The 21,885-nt window shown below is 42.8% G+C and overlaps 1 protein-coding gene across 3 annotated transcripts in view; it reads left to right on the plus strand.

The window, feature by feature from the left end:
• KDM4C (lysine demethylase 4C) overlaps positions 1 to 21,885 on the plus strand; it is a 595,853-nt gene that overhangs the window by 89,935 nt on the left and 484,033 nt on the right. For all 3 annotated transcript variants that reach the window (XM_077249185.1, XM_077249188.1, XM_077249186.1), the window contains one exon: positions 4,921 to 5,035. In XM_077249185.1, coding sequence (XP_077105300.1) covers positions 4,921 to 5,035 — 115 coding nt within the window. The remainder of the gene's footprint in view (positions 1 to 4,920; positions 5,036 to 21,885) is intronic.

Below are 21,885 nucleotides of genomic sequence, written 5' to 3' on the forward strand. Positions count from 1 at the left end.
GCCGCATCAGACCACATTGCAATACTTAAATTTTCTGACTCGTGGCGTGGTATTGTTCCAGTCATCCATCAGCGCTTGGGCCACCTCATTCCACAGCTCCTGCACAAGTTTGATGAGGTCATTGACTATTGCTTCTTCCTTCCGTTGTGGAACCTAGAAATTAAAGAAAGACATTAGCCCCTTCCCGCTGCGGCCCTTTTTCGTTCTTGTTTTCTTTTTTTCGCTCCCCTCCTTCCCAGAGCCATAACTTTTTTTATTTTCTGTCAATATGGTCATGTGAGGGCTTATTTTTTGCAGGACGAGTTGTACTTTTGAACGACACCATTGGTTTTACCATGCCGTGTAACAGAAAACGGGAAAAAAATTCCAAGTGCGGTGAAATTGCAAAAAAAGTGCAATCCCACACTTGTTTTTTGATTGGCTTTTTTGCTAGCTTCACTAAATGCTAAAACTGACCTGCCATTATGATTCTCCAGGTCATTATGAGTTCATAGACACCAAACATGTCTAGGTTCTTTTTTTATTTAAGTGGAGAAAAAAATTCAAAACTTTGAAAATGGAGCTTTTTTTTTTTTTTTTTTTTTTTAGCAGATACCCGTTTTTCGTGATCAGGGGTCAGGTGAGGGCTTATTTTTTGCATGCCGAGCTGACGTTTTTAATGATACCACTTTTGTGCAGATACGTTCTTTTGATCGCCCGTTATTGCATTTTAATACAATGTCAGGGTGACAAAAAAAAATGTAATTCTGGCGTTTCATTTTTTTTTTTTCACTACGCCGTTTAGCGATCAGGTTAATCTTTTTTTTTTTTTTTTATTGATTGGGCGATTCTGAACTCGGTGATACCAAATATGTGCAAGTTTTTTTTTTTTTTTTTGTTTTTTTTTTATATATTTAAGATGGGGCGAAAGGGGGGTGATTTAAACTTTTATATTTTTTTTATTTTTTTCATATTTTTTAAAAACCTTTTTTTTTTTTTTTTAACTTGTGCCATGCTTCAATAGCCTCCATGGGAGGCTAGAAGCTGGCACAACTCGATCGGCTCAGCTACATCATCAGATCACTGCTATGTAGCTGAAATGCAGGTGTGCCACAGGGGGGCGCTCACAGCGGGCCGGCATCAGTAACCATAGAGGTCTCAAGGACCTCTATGGTTACCATCCTGATGCATGAGGTCATTTCCGGCCAAGCGTTGGTTAAATGCCGCTGTCAGCGTTTGACAGCGGCATTTAACAGGTTAATAGCGGCGGGTGAATCGTGATTTCCCCGCCGCTATTGTGCGCACATGTCAGCTGTACAAAACAGCTGACATGTCGCGACTTTGATGTGGGCTCAACGCCGGAGCCCACATCAAAGCAGGGGACCTGACATGCGCCGTACTAGTATGGGGCATGTCGGGAACGGGTTAATGTTGGACAGATTTAAATAAATAAATACAGACAGTCAAGAATACTTACATGCTGTCTTGCCACTAGAACTTGGGCCGAAGTCTGCTGCTCCTGCTCCTCTGCAGTTGAAGTGTTCTGTTAAAGAAAATACATGATTTTGCCACGTGTAAGGCTGGAGTCACACATGGCGTAAGACAATACGCCACGTATTATACGTCCGTACTACGGCCGTAATACGGAGAAATGTTCCCAAAATATTGATCCGTAGTCAGGGTGTGTCAGCGTATTTTGCGCATGGCATCCTCCGTATGTAATCCGTATGGCATCCGTACTGCGAGATTTTCACGCAGGCTTGCAAAACCGACATCTAATGGATTTATGTGCTCAAATGTTCGGGAAAACATATATACAGTATATATATATATATATATATATATCATTGAGACACATATATATATATATATTCTGTATTTAGATTTCATTCAGCGCGATATCTGTGAACAGCCGGTAATTCAATTGCCGGCTTCTCATTTCTCCTGCACAAACCCGACAGGATATGAGACATGGTTTACATACAGTAAACCATCTCATATCCCCCTTTTTTTTGCATATTCCACACTACTAATGTTAGTAGTGTGTATGTGCAAAATTTCAGCGCTGTAGCTGCTAAAATAAAGGGTTAAATGGCGGAAAAAATTGGCGTGGGCTCCCGCGCAATTTTCTCCGCCAGAATGGTAAAGCCAGTGACTGAGGGCAGATATTAATAGCCAGGAGAGGGTCCATGGTTATTGGCCCCCCGTGGCTAAAAACATCTGCCCCCAGCCACCCCAGAAAAGGCACATCTGGAAGATGCGCCTATTCTGGCACTTGGCCACTCTCTTCCCACTCCCTGTAGCGGTGGGATATGGGGTAATGAAGGGTTAATGCCACCTTGCTATTGTAAGGTGACATTAAGCCAGATTAATAATGGAGAGGCGTCAATTATGACACCTATCCATTATTAATCCAATTGTAGGAAAGGGTTAAAAAACACACACACAAGATTAAAAAGGATTTTAATGAAATAAACACAGCGGTTGTTGTAATAATTTATTGTTCTCGCAATCCATTTCCAGGCCCTCGCTTGGCAAAATAATAAACGCACAAGATACATACCTTCTGATGTCAGATCACGTCCAACGAGGTAATCCATCTGAAGGGGTTAACTAATATTACAGGCAGGAGCCCTGCAAATGCAGCTGTGTGCTCGTGCCTGTAATCCCCGGGTGCTGAAAGGAAAGCTGGATCTGTACTTACATTGAGTCGCGGTGAGGCGCCCTCTGGTGGATGTTCTCATGAACTGCAGCCTGGGAACTTTTTCCCACGCACCAGGTCATATGAAAACATCCACCAGGGGGCGCATCACCGCGACTGAAGGAAATGTAGGTCAATGACCTACATTTCATTCATTCGCCGGGGATTACAGGCACGGAGCACAGCTGCATTTAGCAGGGCTCGTGCCTGTAATATTAGTTAACCCCTTCAGATGGATTACTTCGTGGGACGTGATCTGACATCAGAAGGTATGTATCTTGTGCGTTTATTATTTTACCAAGCGAGGGTTTGCAAATGGATTGCGAGAACAATAAATTATTACAACAACCGCTGTGTTTATTTCATTAAAATCCTTTTTAATCGTGTGTGTGTGTGTGTGTGTTTTAACCCTTTCCTACAATTGGATTAATAATGGATAGGTGACATAATTGACACCTCTCCATTATTAATCTGGCTTAATGTCACCTTACAATAGCAAGGTGGCATTAACCCTTCATTACCCCATATCCCACCGCTACAGGGAGTGGGAAGAGAGTGGCCAAGTGCCAGAATAGGCGCATCTTCCAGATGTGCCTTTTCTGGGGTGGCTGGGGGCAGATGTTTTTAGCCACGGGGGGGCCAATAACCATGGACCCTCTCCTGGCTATTAATATCTGCCCTCAGTCACTGGCTTTACCACTCTGGCGGAGAAAATTGCGCGGGAGCCCACGCCAATTTTTTCCGCAATTTAACCCTTTATTTTAGCAGCTACAGTGCACAAATTTTGCACATACACACTACTAACATTAGTAGTGTGGAATATGCAAAAAAAATGGGGATATGAGATGGTTTACTGTATGTAAACCATGTCTCATATCATGTCGGGTTTGTGAAGAAGGAAAAAGCCGGCAATTGAATTACCGACTTTTCACTAACACCGCTGCGTATTTCTCGCAAGTCACACTGCAGGTCCGTGTGGAATCCGTATTTTTCTCGCCCCCATAGACTTTCATTGGCGTATTATTTGCGCAATACGCTGACAAACGCAGCATGCTGCGATTTTGTACGGCCGTAGAAAGCCGTATAATACTGAACCGTAATATACGGCTAATAGGAGCAGCCCCATTGAGAAGCATTGTGCCGTATGTAATGCGAGTTTTACGCACGTAGTTTTTGCGCTCTTACGTACGTAAAACACGCATGTGTGACCCCAGCCTTATAGTGACAGTGAATACTTTCCAATCACTACCAAATGTACTCACTTCAGTCTCCTGTTCGGTGTGCTCTGGACTTGAGGCCATGGTGATAAATGCTGCAAGAAAGAGACAGAAATAAGTACAGACTGCAGGGAGGAAAAAAAACAGACATCAGCTTGTATACTCACATTTTGTAATAGCAGAGCCTTCCCACAGAATCAGCTTGCTTCCAATTGCACGAGTCAGGAAATAATGGACTTCTAGTGCCCACACCTTATTTTTATACATCTTTGTTTGTTTAGGTGGTGGCTTAAACCAGTTCCTGGACTTTAGTCAGAAAACGCATGCGTGTGCAAACGCAAGCGAATGCATGTCCTTGTGTTCCTATGCATTCCCATAGACTGTAATGCGTTTTCATGCACTCCTGCAAGCGTCCGCATATCTTTGGCGGTGAAAATTTGACACCTAAAAAATTGTAACATGGTGCGTTAGCCGCGCCCAGCCGTACACCGCGAAACGACGCATGCGTAAGCAAAGGCAGTCAAACGTACCTGCGTCCACAATGTAAAAGATATGAAATCAAGACTCATTCGGATGTATGTGTCAGAAACGCTGCGGACACAACCCCAAATGTGAAACCGGCCTTACTCCTGGAAAGGCAGTATCTAAATTGATTCAAAAGGGAAAATATTGGAGAACTGGAAGGTCATCACGGGCAGAGATAAGCTGAATCAATCTATAATTACTATTTTCAAAATGCCAAGGAAAAAGATATGGTTTTAATAGGTTTCCCCTTTTTACAGATATTCAGTGCATAGACTAATCTGTCACCTGTCTTTCCCAGCCTTGCAAATTTATGTGAGAAAGGGAGCATTGAAGTTAGTGAGGGTTAGACATGATTTTCAGGGAGTGCGACAAAAACGCAGCAGTTTGATGCAGCAAAACTGTCAATGCACCCTTACTACTCACACATATTGTTACATGTTTTACAAATGAATAGTGGGACAGGATTTAAAGGTTATTTTGATTCTGATGTGTTTTCAGATATTGTACACCAAGATACATGGATTATGAAGATTTGGAAAGGAAATATTGGAAAAATTTAACTTTTGTTGCTCCTATCTATGGTGCAGATGTAAATGGAAGCCTTTATGATGAAGTAAGTTATTGACTTATTTATACTTCAATTAAAATTGAAATGCATCCCTAAGTTACAAATATTTTACCTGTGTATGTTCTTTTGTTTCCTGGCTGGTTTTATCATTAATAATATGATACCAACATGCATTGCAGCATATTACAATTTAAATGTTAGACGTACAAAGAAAATCAGACTTTCCAAAGTAACACTTTGCTTGAGGCTATTCTCGCAAGGGCTTTAACATCTTTTAAAGGGTTGTCTAATGTTCATTAACAGTGTATTCCCATGCTGTTAATTTGTGTTAGTTATACAGCATGAAACTAAGCAAGTTTGCAATTGACTTGCTTTTTCATCTGCTTTCATTCTCTTGCTGTGAGAGCTTTTATTTTACATTGTGGTTTAGCTTGTTTCCAAGGAGCTCAGCCACCAGAGCATTGTGACCAAGTGTGTGTGCAATATTTACATTCTAGGTGATAAGCTAACTCTTAACATCCCAATTGGTTCTCTTCAGCCAGTTAATTTCTATAAAGCAGTTAGACACGTCTCTCCTCCTGACAGGGCTCTTAGGCTACGTTCACATTTGCGTTGGGCGCAGCGTCGTCGACGCATACCGACGCATGCGTCATGCGCCCCTATCTTTAACATGGGGGGCGCCGGTATGCGTTGTACTGCGTTTTATGACGCATGCATCTTATAGATGCACAGGACAGGGCGCAGGGGACGCTACTTGTAGTGTTTTCCCTGCGCCGAAAGTCCCGATCTGTAGGATCTTATGACAACGCATGCGTCGCAAAACATGCGTACATGTGTACATGCGTTGTTGGTTGTGTCGCCGACGCTGCGCCCAACAACGCAAATGTGAACGTAGCCTTAGCAGTCCTTTAGAATCAGAAATCGACATCGGCAGTTTCAAAAACAGTTCTCATACTCACAGCTCCCACTTTCCTGAGCCATGTGATATATATATATATATATATCTGTTAAAACCATATTTGCATATAGAGATAACAGTGTGGACTCAGGTAAAATACTGATACACCTTTATTGTTTTTGTAGCCGGAGGGGGCTCTTGACCACAACCATCACTCAAGGAGGAGTCCCCACCTCCCAAGGAATCAGGAAGTTATCTAACTGCAGAGCTGTGACATGCTCAAGAGAACTTAAGAATACCCCTTTCTCTTACCCCCATGACAGCACCATGGAGAGAGAGGGATCCGCCCTCAGGGACAGGAAACCCACAGGTTAAAAAGGCGGGACCTCTCCTCCACCTCAGTTCGGTTTCCTGTCCCTGATGGGGAACCTACAGCTTACCAGATCGTCGCGGGATACCAGGGACCATCGGGCCGAATCCAGGCAGCGGGGGGCCCTGCCGCTGTCTCAGATGGAAGTCTCCCCCTGAAGGCAAGATTCCGGGGTCGGCGGGCCCTGTAGAGACGTGCGGGGAAGAGGCAGTGAAGAGGATCCGAGCCTGCCTCTTCTTTGAAAAAAAAACAAAAAAAACAAACAAAAAAAAACGGTAATAGGTAGCGGCGGCTACCTGGTGCAGCACCGCCGTTTTTTTGGGCCCATGGGACGTGGTGATGGCGGTCACCTACAGGAGGCACAAAGATGGAAGCAGCGGCGGCTGCAGCAATCCCTCCGTCCCTTCCGGGAGCCGACGCACGCGCGCGCGAGGTCCGGCGGCACTTAATGCGCAGGGGTCACTTCCGGGGTGGCGCAGGGCACCTCTGGGTAAACCGGAAGTTGCCTTGCTTTATGCATACAGAAAACTATAAACAAAGAAACCCTAAGATTTGCATCTGAGCTCAAAGACCTAATAAAAACCCAGGTCGAAGATGCGCTAAAAGGGGTAAAAAACCGTAAGAGGAAGCGCAGAAATAAATCCCCAAATTACAGTTCCAGCGAAGAAGATAGTATCCATTATAGTTCGGATAGCTCTACATCTTCCTCAGCTTCATCCTCTTCATCCTCAGAAGGGGGACGTAACTGTTTTCCTATTGAGGAAACGGATGCATTAGTTAAAATGGTTAGAACCACCATGGGGCTGACAGATACTCGTGCTAAAAAAAAATGCACAAGACCTTATGTTTGGAGGCCTTGAGCAAAAGAGACGTAGGGTGTTCCCGTTAAATGAAAAAAATACAGGCGCTAATAAAGAGAGTGGAAAAGACCAGATAAGAAAGTCCTTTTGACCCCTAAGAGGAAGTATCCATTTGATGATCCAGCCTGTTCCTCGTGGGGTAAAGCACCAAAATTGGATGTCGCTATTGCGAAAGTGTCGAAAAAATTCGCTCTACCCTTTGAGGATATGGGGACCCTTAAAGACCCCATGGATAAAAGAGCTGACGTATTCTTAAAAGGATGCTGGGAAGCAGCTAGTGGGTGTTTAAAACCTGTGATAGCTGCCACATGCACAGCAAGGGCCTTAATGGTATGGCTGGATCACCTGGAGACCCAATTAAAAAATAAAACTCCAAGGGAGTCTATATTAGACTCCGTATCAGTCATGAGGGGAGCTGCAGCATATTTGGCAGATGCCTCCATAGACTCGGTCACACTGACAGCGAGATCGGCTTCATTTTCAAATGCAGCCAGAAGGGCACTATGGCTGAAGTGCTGGCCGGGTGATTTGCAAACAAAAGCAAAACTATGTTCCATACCGTGCGAAGGGGAATTTTTATTTGGACCTACTCTGGACGATATCCTTGAAAAAGCTGTAGACAAGAAAAAAGCGTTTCCAGGATTTCCCAACCAATCGTATAGGCGGCCCTTTCGAGAGAGGAAATTTATGCGTAGACGTCCGCCAAAGAATCATAAAGATGGATGGGAAGATAAAAAATTCAAAGGGAGAGGCTTCATGTTCAACAAGCCAGATAATAAGAAACAGCCCCAATGAAGGTAGGAGGGAGACTGACATACTTTCTCCAAGCCTGGAAAAAAATATCAGGGAGCAGCTGCACTTTGAACATAATAGAATCAGGCCTGAAGCCGAAATTTCATACAAGGCCACACCATCAATTCATTATAACACCTCAAAGAAGATCCGAGACCGAACAGCTGAGCATCCAGGAAGAAGTCCACAATCTCCTAACCAAAAATGTCCTTCAGGAAGTTCCACAACAGGAGGAGACAACAGGTTTCTACTCTCCCCTTTTTCTTCGGACGAAGCCGGACGGGACTTTCAGAGTAATAATAAACCTGAAGAAGCTGAACAAATACCTAGTGACAGAAACTTTCAAGATGGAAACAATAAAGTCATGTGTCAGAACTCTTCATCCGTCTTGCTTCATGACTGTCATAGACCTGAAAGACGCATACTACCATGTGCCGATCCATCCAGACTTTCAAAAATATCTCAGGTTGGCAGTGATGATGCACGGGGAGCTGAAACATTATCAATACAGGGTGCTTCCGTTCGGTCTTGCCATAGCCCCGAGGGTATTCACAAAACTAATGGCAGAAGTAATGGCCCACATAAGGGAGCAGAATGTGTTGATTGTCCCTTATCTGGACAACCTCCTAGTGATGGGCAGATCTTCTCTCCATTGCAGTCAGCAGCTAGACAAAGTGATGACAGCCCTATCAAATCTAGGGTGGTTACTAAACCTAGAAAAATACAGAATTTTCCCAACTCAAACACAACAATACTTGGGGATTATAATGGATTCCGTAAAACGGGAATGTCGCCTTCCAGATGTAAAAGTGTCCAACATGATAAATTTAGTGGACAATTTAAGACATTCCCCAGTCGTTACTCTGAGGAAAGCAATGTCCATTCTAGGGTCAATGACAGCCTGCATTCCGGTGGTTCAATGGGCCCAGGGTAATTCCAGAGATCTCCAGTGGGAAGTATTAGAAGCAGAAAGCCGCTCAAAGGGAGATTTAGAGTAGCGATAAAAATATCTTCACTAACAATAGCTTCTTTAGTTTGGTGGACAGACCCGGCCAATCTCACAAAGGGGGTACCATGGGTATGGCCAGTCTCAATAACCCTAACCACGGATGCAAGTCCATGGGGTTTGAGGGCTCACCTAAAAGGTCAAGTGGCTCAAGGTCCATGGTCAGGGGAAGAAAAATCCCTCACTTCAAATATGAAAGAGCTGTTAGCGGTAAAGTATGCTCTCAACCACTTTCTAACCTCCCTCCATTCCCATCACGTGAGAATTCTGACGGATAACAGGGCTGTAGTGGCGTATTTAAATCATCAGGGGGGAACAAGGTCACATCCTCTGAAAGTGACGAAAGCTATTCTGTCACAAGTAGAAACCAACCTGCTCTCCCTGACAGCCCTTCACATCAAAGGGACAGAAAATCGGAAGGCAGATTTTCTAAGCAGAACACAACTAAAACAGGGAGAATGGGAGTTAAACCAGGAGATATTCAATCTCATAGTAGATCATTGGGGAACCCCAGATATAGATCTGTTTGCGAACAGTCAAAACTGGAAAACTCAGGCATTCTGCTCAATAGATCCATGGAGGAACCCAGTGACCCTAGACGCCTTTCAAATTCCCAACTGGCTTACGCCTTTCCTCCATTAGCTCTAGTTCCACTAGTTCTGAAGAAGATCAGGGAGGACAGGGCAAGAGTGATAATGATAGCCCCGTTCTGGCCAAAAAGAACGTGGTTTCCGTGGCTTCGCCTAATGTCCATATCAGATCCCTGGGTCCTCCCAGCTATCCCAAATATGTTCCAGGAACCAATAAATCATCCACAAATAAAAAGTTTGCACATGACAGCATGGAATTTGAGAGGGAACTTTTAACTGGGAGGGGGTTATCTCAAAATCTAGTTTCAACACTATTGGCCAGTAGAAAACCGGTAACTACGAGAGCATATGGCAAAGTCTAGAAAAAATTCCTCTCTAGTTCAGGTGTCAGCTTAACAGAAGAGATCCCAATTTGGGAGATTCTAGAATTCCTTCAAAAAGGGCTAGAAAAAGGCTTGGCAACAAGTACCCTAAAAGTTCAAATCGCAGCTTTATGGGCCCTTTACAACCACGACCTGGCAGGGAACCACTGGGTAAAAAGGTTCATTAAGGCTTCATCCAGATCTAGGCCTGTCATACACCACACTTCCCCTCCTTGGGATCTTAATCTGGTGCTTACTGCACTAACTAAGGCACCTTTTGAACCCTTATCGCAAGCACCCCTAAAAATAATTTCCCTGAAAACTTGTCTACTGGTGGCACTAACCTCAGCCCGCAGGATCAGTGACTTACAGGCTTTATCAGCATTCCCACCTTTAACCCGGATATTAGAACACAGAGTAGTCCTCCAAACCGATCCAGCCTACCGCCCTAAAGTGGCATCAAAATTTCTTAGAAACCAAGAAATATCCTTACCATCCTTTTGCCCAAATCCTAAAAATGAAAAAGAAAGGACACTTTCTTGTGAATGCTCTGCACCGTTCATTATGGCCCGACAGATGCTCCACATCTAGCCACGCAGCCACTCCCTAAGAAAGGGCGATGACAAACATGTATATGTATATACTGAGGGTAAAATGAGGGGTGTGAGGTGAAAATGAGGGGTGTGAGGTGAAAATGAGGGGTGTGAGGTGAAAATGAGGGGTGTGAGGTGAAAATGAGGGGTGTGAGGTGAAAATGAGGGGTGTGAGGTGAAAATGAGGGGTGTGAGGTGAAAATGAGGGGTGTGAGGTGAAAATGAGGGGTGTGAGGTGAAAATGAGGGGTGTGAGGTGAAAATGAGGGGTGTGAGGTGAAAATGAGGGGTGTGAGGTGAAAATGAAAAGGTGTGAGTGCAAAATGAGGAGTAAGGGGGAAAATGAAGGGTGTAAAGGAAAAAATGAGAGATGTGAGGGGGAAAATGAGAGGCGTGATGGGAAAATAAGAGAAGTGAGGTGCTATAACTAACCACAGATATTTACTATGCCCAGCATATTTACTATGCCCTCTTCAGCTAGTACACACACACACACACACACACACACACACACACACACACACACACACACACACACACACACACACACACACACACACACACACACACACACACACACACACACACACACACACACACACACACATATATATATATATATATATATATATATATATATATATATATATATACTAGATTGTGGCCCGATTCTAACGCATCGGGTATTCTAGACTATGCATGTCCCCGTAGTATATGGACAATGATGATTCCAGAATTCGCTACAGACTGTGCCCGTCGCTGATTGGTCGAGGCAACCTTTATGACGACATCGTCGCCATGGCAACCATTATGAGATCTACGTCGATACTGTGCCCGTCGCTGATTGGTTGAGGCCCAGGCAGCCTCGACCAATCAGAGACGCGGGATTTCCAGGACAGACAGAAAAACCCTTAAACAATTATATATATATATATATATATATACTAGACTGTGGCCCGATTCTAATGCATCGGGTATTCTAGAATATGCATGTCCCCGTAGTATATGGACAATGATGATTCCAGAATTCGCGGCAGACTGTGCCCGTCGCTGATTGGTCGAGGCAACCTTTATGACATCATCGTCGCCATGGCAACCATTATGACATCTACGTCGATACTGTGCCCGTCGCTGATTGGTCGAGGCAACCTTTATGACATCATCGTCGCCATGCTGGCGGCCTCGACCAATCAGACGCGGGATTTCCAGGACAGACAGACAGACAGACAGACAGACAGACAGACCCTTAGACAATTATATACAGGTCCTTCTCAATAAATTAGCATATAGTGTTAAATTTCCTTATTTACCATAATGTAATGATTACAATTAAACTTTCATATATTATAGATTCATTATCCACCAACTGAAATTTGTCAGGTCTTTTATTGTTTTAATACTGATGATTTTGGCATACAACTCCTGATAACCCAAAAAACCTGTCTCAATAAATTAGCATATCAAGAAAAGGTTCTCTAAACGACCTATTACCCTAATCTTCTGAATCAACTAATTAACTCTAAACACATGCAAAAGATACCTGAGGCTTTTAAAAACTCCCTGCCTGGTTCATTACTCAAAACCCCCATCATGGGTAAGACTAGCGACCTGACAGATGTCAAGAAGGCCATCATTGACACCCTCAAGCAAGAGGGTAAGACCCAGAAAGAAATTTCTCAACAAATAGGCTGTTCCCAGAGTGCTGTATCAAGGCACCTCAATGGTAAGTCTGTTGGAAGGAAACAATGTGACAGAAAACGCTGTACAATGAGAAGAGGTGACCGGACCCTGAGGAAGATTGTGGAGAAGGACCGATTCCAGACCTTGGGGAACCTGAGGAAGCAGTGGACGGAGTCTGGTGTGGAAACATCCAGAGCCACCGTGCACAGGCGTGTGCAGGAAATGGGCTACAGGTGCCGCATTCCCCAGGTAAAGCCACTTTTGAACCATAAACAGCGGCAGAAGCGCCTGACCTGGGCTACAGAGAAGCTGCACTGGACTGTTGCTAAGTGGTCCCAAGTACTTTTTTCTGATGAAAGCAAATTTTGCATGTCATTCGGAAATCAAGGTGCCAGAGTCTGGAGGAAGACTGGGGAGAAGGAAATGCCAAAATGCCTGGTCCAGTGTCAAGTACCCACAGTCAGTGGTGTGGGGTGCCATGTCAGCTGCTGGTGTTGGTCCACTGTGTTTCATCAAGGGCAGGGTCAATGCAGCTAGCTATCAGGAGATTTTGGAGCACTTCATGCTTCCATCGGCTGAAATGCTTTATGGAGATGAAGATTTCATTTTTCAGCACGACCTGGCACCTGCTCACAGTGCCAAAACCACTGGTAAATGGTTTACTGACCATGGTATTACTGTGCTTAATTGGCCTGCCAACTCTCCTGACCTGAACCCCATAGAGAATCTGTGGGATATTGTGAAGAGAAAGTTGAGAGACGCAAGACCCAACACTCTGGATGAGCTTAAGGCCGCTATTGAAGCATCCTGGGCCTCCATAACATCTCAGCAGTGTCACAGGCTGATTGCCTCCATGCCACGCCGCATTGAAGCAGTCATTTCTGCCAAAGGATTCCCGACCAAGTATTGAGTGCATAACTGAACATTATTATTTGATGGTTTTTTTGTTTGTTATTAAAAAACACTTTTATTTGATTGGACGGGTGAAATATGCTAATTTATTGAGACATGTTTTTTGGGTTATCAGGAGTTGTATGCCAAAATCATCAGTATTAAAACAATAAAAGACCTGACAAATTTCAGTTGGTGGATAATGAATCTATAATATATGAAAGTTTAATTGTAATCATTACATTATGGTAAATAATGAAATTTAACACTATATGCTAATTTTTTGAGAAGGACCTGTATATAGATATAGATAGATACTGTGTGTGTGTGTGTATATATATGTGTGTGTGCATATGTGTGTGTGCATATGTATGATTATATGTGTTATATATGTATATATAACACATACATTCATATACACATACATACACACACACACACACACACACACACACACACACACACACACACACACACACACACACACACACACATACACATATACATATACATATAGTGTGTATATATAGAGAGAAAGATATATAGATAGAGAGATATACAGTATATATAGAGAGAGAGAAGAAAAATGGAACAGCACAATGCTCACCGGTGGGTGCCTGGCCTCCTGGATAGAATGGTCCACACATCTATCCAACATGTATACCAAATGGAAAAAAGAAGGCAGCACTCCAAAGTTTCAAAGTGAAAAAAAGTTGTGAAGTTTAATCAACCCACATCACTGTGCACATCACAAAAAGAAAAAAGAAAATAGAAGGCAGCACTCCAAAGTTTCTAAGTGCACTGTGCACTTAGAAACTTTGGAGTGCTGCCTTCTTTTTTCTATTAGATAGATAGGGAGAGATATATATGTGTAAAAAAAAAAATAATATATATATATATATATATATATATATGTGTGTGTGTATATATGTGTGTGTGTATATGTATGTATATATATATATATATATATATATATATATATATATATATATATATATATATATATATATTTACAGATCAAAAGTTTGGACACGCCTCATTTAAAGATTTTTCTGTATTTTCATGACTATGAAAATTGTACATTCACGCTGAAGGCATCAAAACTATGAATTAACACATGTGGAATTATATACTTAACAAAAAAGTGTGAAACATCTGAAATTATGTCTTATATTCTAGGTTCTTCAAAGTAGCCACCTTTTGCTTTGATGACTGCTTTGCACACTCTTGGCATTCTCTTGATGAGCTTCAAGAGGTTGTCACCGGGAATAGTTTTTTCTTCACAGGTGTGCCTTTTCAGGTTTAATATGTGGGATTTCTTGCCTTATAAATGGGGTTGGGACCATCAGTTGTGTTGTGCAGAAGTCTGGTGGATACACAGCTGATAGTCCTACCGAATAGACTGTTAGAATTTGTATTATGGCAAGAAAAAAGCAGCTAAGTAAAGAAAAACGAGTGGCCATCATTACTTTAAAAAATGAAGGTCAGTCAGTCCGAAAAATTGGGAGAACTTTGAAAGTGTCCCGAAGTGCAGTGGCAAAAACCATCAGGCGCTACAAAGAAACTGGCTCACATGAGGACCACCCCAGGAAAGGAAGACCAAGAGTCACTTCTGTTTCTGAAGATAAGTTTATCCGAGTCACCAGCCTCAGAAATCGCAGGTTAACCGCAGCTCAGATTAGAGACCAGGTCAATGCCCCACAGAGTTCTAGCAGCAGACACACCTCTACAACATCTCTTAAGAGTAGACTTTGTGCAGCAGGCCTTCATGGTAAAATAGCTGCTAGGAAACCACTACTAAGGACAGGCAACAAGCAGAAGAGACTTGTTTGGGCTAAAGAACACAATGAATGGACATTAGACCAGTGGAAATCTGTGCTTTGGTCTGATGAGTCCAAATTTGAGATCTTTGGTTCCAATCACCGTGTCTTTGTGCGAAGCAGAAAAGGTGAACAGATGGACTCTACATACCTTGTTCCCATCGTGAAGCATGGAGGAGGTGGTGTGATGGTGCTTTTCTGGTCACACTGTTGGGGATTTATTCAAAATTGAAGGCATACTGAACGAGCATGGCTACCACAGCATCTTGCAGCGGCATGCTATTCCATCCGGTTTGCATTTAGTTGGACCATCATTTATTTTTCAACAGGACAATGACTCCAAACACACCTCCAGGCTGTGTAAGGGCTATTTGACCAAGAAGGAGAGTGATGGGGTGCTAAGCCAGATGACCTGGCATCCAGAGTCACCAGACCTAAACCCAATCGAGATGGTTTGGGGTGAGCTGGACCGCAGAGTGAAGGCAAAAGGGCCAACAAGTGCTAAGCATCTCTGGGAACTCCTTCAAGATTGTTGAAAGACCATTCCCAGTGACTACCTTTTCAAGCTTATCAAGAGAATGCCAAGAGTGTGCAAAGCGGTCATAAAAAAAAAGGTGGCTGCTTTGAAGAACCTAGAATAAAAGACATAATTTCAGTTTTTTCACAATTTTTTGGTAAGTATATAATTCCACATGTGTTCATTCATAGTTTTGATGCCTTCAGTGCGAATGTACAATTTTCATAGTCATGAAAATACAGAAAAATCTTTAAATGAGAAAGTGTGTCCAAACTTTTGGTCTGTACTGTGTATATAACACATATATATACACACACACACACACACACACACACACACACACACACACACACACACACACACACACACACACACACACACACACACACACTATGTATATATATAATATATATATACACTGTTCCAAATTATTATGCAAATAATGTTTCCTCATATTTTCTCTAAATTACCTATCTGAATTGCAGTCATTGTTATTTTCCAGTCATCTACTATTCTAGTATAATTGCAATGTTTTGGAAAAAACTGCCTATGAAAACAGTATCTTTTTAAAAAAAATAAACACTCAAAATGCATGTTCCAAATTATTATGCACAGCAGAGTTTTCAACCTTTTTTTTTTATTTTGAACAAAAAAAGGTCAATTGTGAAGTTATAAGCATATTATCAGCTTATTACAAAATGAAATCAAACAGTTTTCAAGTGAAAACTTTATTCTAGGTGATGTTACATTTGCACATAGGACCCCTTGTTCGAAAGTAGCTTCTCAACTCTCTCGTCCATTGAATTTGTCAGTTTTTGGAAGGTTTCTGCTTCAGTTGTTTTGCATGTGGACAGAATACCCTCCCAGAGCTGTTGCTTAGATGTGAACTGCCTCCCGCCATCATAGACACTCCTTTTGATGATGCTCCAGAGGTTCTCAATGGGGTTGAGGTCAGGGGAAGATGGTGGCCACACCATAAGTTTGTCCTCTTTTATGCCCATAGCAGCCAGAGATGCAGATGTTTTTTGCAGCATGAGACGGTGCATTATCATGCATGAAAATGATCTTGCTGCGGAAAGCATGATTCTTCCTCTTGAACCATGGCAGGAAGTGTTGTTTTAGAAACTCCACATAGATTATGGAGTTCATCTTTACCCCTTCAGGGATCATAAAGGGGCCGACAATCTCTCTCCCCATGATTCCAGCCCAAAACATTATGCCACCTCCTCCTTGTTGGTGCCTTAGCCGTGTTTTCATGGGGTGTCCATCCTCCACTCCATCCATCTGGACCATCGAGCGTTGCACGGCACTCATCGGTGAACAAAACAGTTTGGAAGTCAGTCTTCATGTATCGTTTGGCCCACTGGAGCCGTTTCTGCTTGTTGCAGTGGATAGAGGTGGTCGACAGGATGGCTTACGCACAGCTGCAAACCTCTGAAGGACCCTGCATCTTGTTGTTCTGGGGACGTTGGAGACACCAGCAGCTTCAAAAACTTGTCTGCTGCTATGACAAGGCATTTTTGCAGCTGCTCTTTTAACATTACGCAATTGCCTGTTGGAAAGAGTCCTCAATTTTTCCTTATCAGCACGCACACGTGTGTGCTGGGAATCAGCTACATACTTCTTGATTGTGCGATGATCACGATGAATTGTCTTGGCAATATTGATTGTAGTCATGCCTTGACCTAAATACTCCACAATTTGTTGTTTCTCAGCAGCCGACACATCCTTTTTCTTTCCCATTTTGGCAAAAAATGTAGGCTGCTTAATAATGTGGAACAGCCTTCTTAAGTAGTCTTGCCTTTATTTGGACACGCCTGTCAAACTAATTTGCACAGGTATCTGCAATTGCTTTCAGTGATATAAAGGGCCCTGACACACATAACCATCAATGAGTTTAAATGACAAATGTATGTATATGTGTGTATGTGTGTGTATATATGTGTATGTATGTGCGTGTGCATATGTATGTGTGTGTATGTGTGTATAAAATATATATATATATATATATATATATATATATATATATATATATATATATATATATATATATATACACACGCACACATGCACATACGCGCACGCACACGCGCGCACACACACACATATGCACACACACATGCACGCACACACATATGCACGCACGCACACACATATGCACGCACACACACATATGCACGCACACACACATATGCACGCACACACACATATGCACGCACACACACATATGCACGCACACACACATATGCACGCACACACACATATGCACGCACACACACATATGCACGCACACACACATATGCACGCACACACATATGCAGGCACACACACACACACGCATACACACACACACACACACACACACACACGTATACACACACACACGTATATACACGCGCACGTATACACACACACATACATATCTAATGTATAAAGCTGAATGTGTGTGTGTGTATGTCCGGGATCGGCATCTGCACCGTCTCAGCTACAGCCACAATTTTGCACAGTCACACGTCTGGACCCCGAGAGCGTTATAGGCTATGTTGTGAGGCGAAATTTTAACCCCGCGCGTTCCAATTCACCAAACAATTTTGCCCCTATCTACATAATGGGGAAAAAGTGAAAGGAAAAGTATTGGAGGCAAATTGACAGCTGCCAGATGTGAACAAGGGGGAATTAGAGTGAGAGCGATGGCGCCAAAGAGTATATACCGTACAGTTGCTAAGGTGGGGCCCCGACATGGGATACTCACCACACACGGGGATATGAACACACACAAAATGCGCCACACACTACCACGTGCTTGAACACGTATCACCCTCAGCACACATATCGCCACATAAAAGTCGAAACACAAAATTCGCCGCACAAAACTCGCCACATGCAAAACTCGCCACACGTGCAAAACTCACCTCATGGATAACTCGCCACACGCAAAACTTGCAACTTTTGTGCATGTGGCAATTTTTCCACGTATGCAACACATGCAAAAGTTGCCTCACACAAAACTTGCACATACTCAAAACGCACCACACATAAAACTCACCACGCGCAAAACTTGCTGCACACAATTTGCTACACTAACCTGTCACATGCAACTCGACACACAAAAAGTTGCTACACGCATGTCGCCACAGAACTCATCTCACAAAAGTCGCTGCATGCATGTCGCCACACGCAACTCAACACACACAACTTGACACATGAAACTCGCCCTAAAACACACACAAGTCTGGTATTATCCTTCAAAAATTAAAAATCTGATTAATAAGCAGACAAACTACAAGAGCAACAAATGTACCATATAGGAAATCCGGCAGCTGTCAGTCACATGACCAGTCTATTATGTGTATGTGTGAGCTAATATATACTGCCAGGGGGTAGGGCTTCCTGTTGGCTGGGGATTTATCAGGCTGCCAATTTAGCTTACAATTACTGAGGTAAAAATACTGACCAAATAACGTGTGAATGCGGTCTAATACAGGAGGAAATGACATACAGATATATACTATATACAGATGACACACAGGTATATACTATATACAGGAGGAGATGACACACACATATATACAATATACAGGAGGAGATGACATACAGGTATATACTTTATACAGGAGGAGATGAGACACTGGTATATACTATATACAGGGGAGATGACACACAGGTATATACTATATACAGGAGGAGATGACATACAGGTATATACTATATACAGGAGGAGATGACACACATATATACTATATACAGGGGAGATGACACACAGGTATATACTATATACAGGAGGAGATGACACATATATACTATATACAGGGGAGATGACACGGGTATATACTATATACAGGGGAGATGATACAGGTATATACTATATACAGGGGAGATGACACAGGTATATACTATATACAGGGGAGATGACACAGGTATATACTATATATAGGAGGAGATGACATACAGCAGGTATATACTATTTACAGGGGAGATGACATTCAGGTGTATACTATATATAAGGGAGATGACAAACATGTATATACTGAGGGGAAAATGAAGGGTGTGAGGTGAAAATAAAAAAAAGTGTGAGTGAGAAATGAGAGAAGTGAGGGAAAATAGAGGAGTGATCGGAAAATGACAGATGTGAGGTCGAAATGACAAGTGTTAGGGGGGAATGAGAGGAGTGAGGGGGAAAATGAGAGGTGTAAGGGAGAAAATATGATATGTGAGGGGGAAAATGAGAGGCGTGATGGAAAATAAGAGAAGTGAGGTGCTATAACTAACCACAGATATTTACTATGCCCAGGCAGCGCTGGGCTCTTCAGCTAATAAATATATATATATATATTGCGAAAAGGAGAAACGTGGGAGCGTATTGATAGTTAAATAGTAGAAAAATGCTTTATTAAATAACACACATTTTACAAGCTTAATAGCCAAAAATACAAAAAAAGCACATAACATACAAAAATGTACACTAGATAAGGATGGTTTTAAAAAGAGTGGATAACCCCCGGTGTGCGCTTGCAAAGACACCGCCGTATATGGCTCTATAGTGTGAGACCAGCTGCTGCAAAAACCTATATCGCTATAGTAGCCATGAACAGGTCATATGATGTATCGTAAGGAATTGAAAGATTAAAGAAGCAGCGCTTACCCGTAGGAGGCACCCAGCAGAGCACACCGGTTTGGGATCCACAGAACGCGTACACCGATTAAATAATTTATGCAATACAAAAAAAAAAAACATTTTGTATCACGGCTGCCGGAACGATATGATCTATAAAGCTGTCACACTACGTAACCCAGTGAACACTGTAAAATTATGCAGTTTTATCACACCGCCAATCAAAAAGTCGAATATAAGGAGTCAGTCAACTCCTGGAGAGTCTGTGGTGCAACGCAGTGTTAGTGGATCGAACGAGACTTGTCTCAGATGTGCTCAATTTGGGTCCTGGGAACGGGCAGGCCAGTCCGTAGCCTTAATGTCGTCATCATGCAGGAACTGCTGACACACTTCAGCCACATGAGGCCTAGCATTGTCATGCTTCACAAGGAACCCAGGGCTCAGTGAACCTGTATATGGTTTCACAATGGGTCTGAGGATCTCATGCCGGTACCTAATGGTAGTAAGGGTACCCATGGCCCGCATATGGAGGGCTGTGTGTCCCTCCAAAGCAATTTCTCCCCACGCCATTAGACTCACTGCCAGACTGGTTATGCTGGAGGATGTTGCTGGCAGCAGAACATTCTCCATGGCGTTTCCAGAGTCGCATGTTCCCAGTGTGAACCTGCTCTGATCTGTGAAGACCACAGGATGGCTATGTTTAATCTGCTAAACTTTCTGTTCTCAGGCAAATGCCAATCCCCCTGCACGGTGTTGGGCTGTAGGCAGTCAGTTGAGCAGGCACAGTTTGAGCAGATACATGGATGTTAGTGGCCTGCTGCAGGTAGTTTTACTACGCTCCTCCTGTTCTTCCTTGCACAAGGGAGGAGGTAGCGGTTCTGTTGCTGGGTTTTTGTTTTCCTACTGCCTTCTCCTGGTATCTTCTCTGTGCTCTGGACACTGTGCTGACAGACACCTCTACCCTTCTTGCCACAGCTCGCATTGATATGCCATCCTGAATAAGCTGCACTACCTGAGCAACTTCTGTGGGTAGTATACACCGCCTCATGCTACTGTACAGTTCTCTAGGGGTGAGAGCAATGACAAAATGCAAAAGTGGCCAAAACAGCCAAAAAAATTGAGAACAGAGAATTGTTCTGTGGTCGCTCCCTGCAGAGCCACTTCTTTTATAGGGGTTGTTTTGGTAATTGCCTATCATTTCTACCTGTTTGTTCCATTTGCACGAAAGTAGGGGAATTTGATTCACAATCTGTGTTGCTCCATAACTTGACATGTTGATTTCACTGAAGTGTGATTGACTTGTAGTTACATTGTTTGTGTTCTTTTTATTGTTTTGAACCGTATATAATGTCTGTCTGTACATGTCCCTTCGAAAATGTAAAGTGCTGCGGAATGTTTACGCTGTAGAAATACAAAATTCCTATTACACGGTATGCAGAAATATTAGGCAAGTTGTATTATAGAGGATTATTTTTTTGGAAGTTGGAGTGGGTTTTTTTTTTTTTAAGAATTGGCTATCTTAGGAGGATATCTGTTTGTGCAAGTAACTATTACTGTGCTTAAAGGGAACCTGTCACCTGAATTTGGCAGGACCAGTTTTGGGTCATATGGGCGGGGTTTTCGGGTGTTTGATTCACCCTTTCCTTTCCCGCTGGCTGCATGCTGGCCGCATTATTGGATTGAAGTTTATGCTCTGTCCTCCGGAGTACACGCCAGCGCAAGGCAATATTGCCTTTCGCAGGTGTGTACTCCGGAGGACAGAGAATTAACTTCAATCCAATCCCTTTAATTATTAGGCAACTTAATAAAAACCAAATATATTCCCATCTCACTAGTTTATTTTCACCAGGTAAACCAATATAACTGCACAAAATATAGAAATAAACATTTCTGACATGCAAAAAC

Source organism: Ranitomeya variabilis, chromosome 1 (assembly GCF_051348905.1).
Source record: "Ranitomeya variabilis isolate aRanVar5 chromosome 1, aRanVar5.hap1, whole genome shotgun sequence".
Classification (NCBI taxonomy): Eukaryota; Metazoa; Chordata; class Amphibia; order Anura; family Dendrobatidae; genus Ranitomeya; species Ranitomeya variabilis.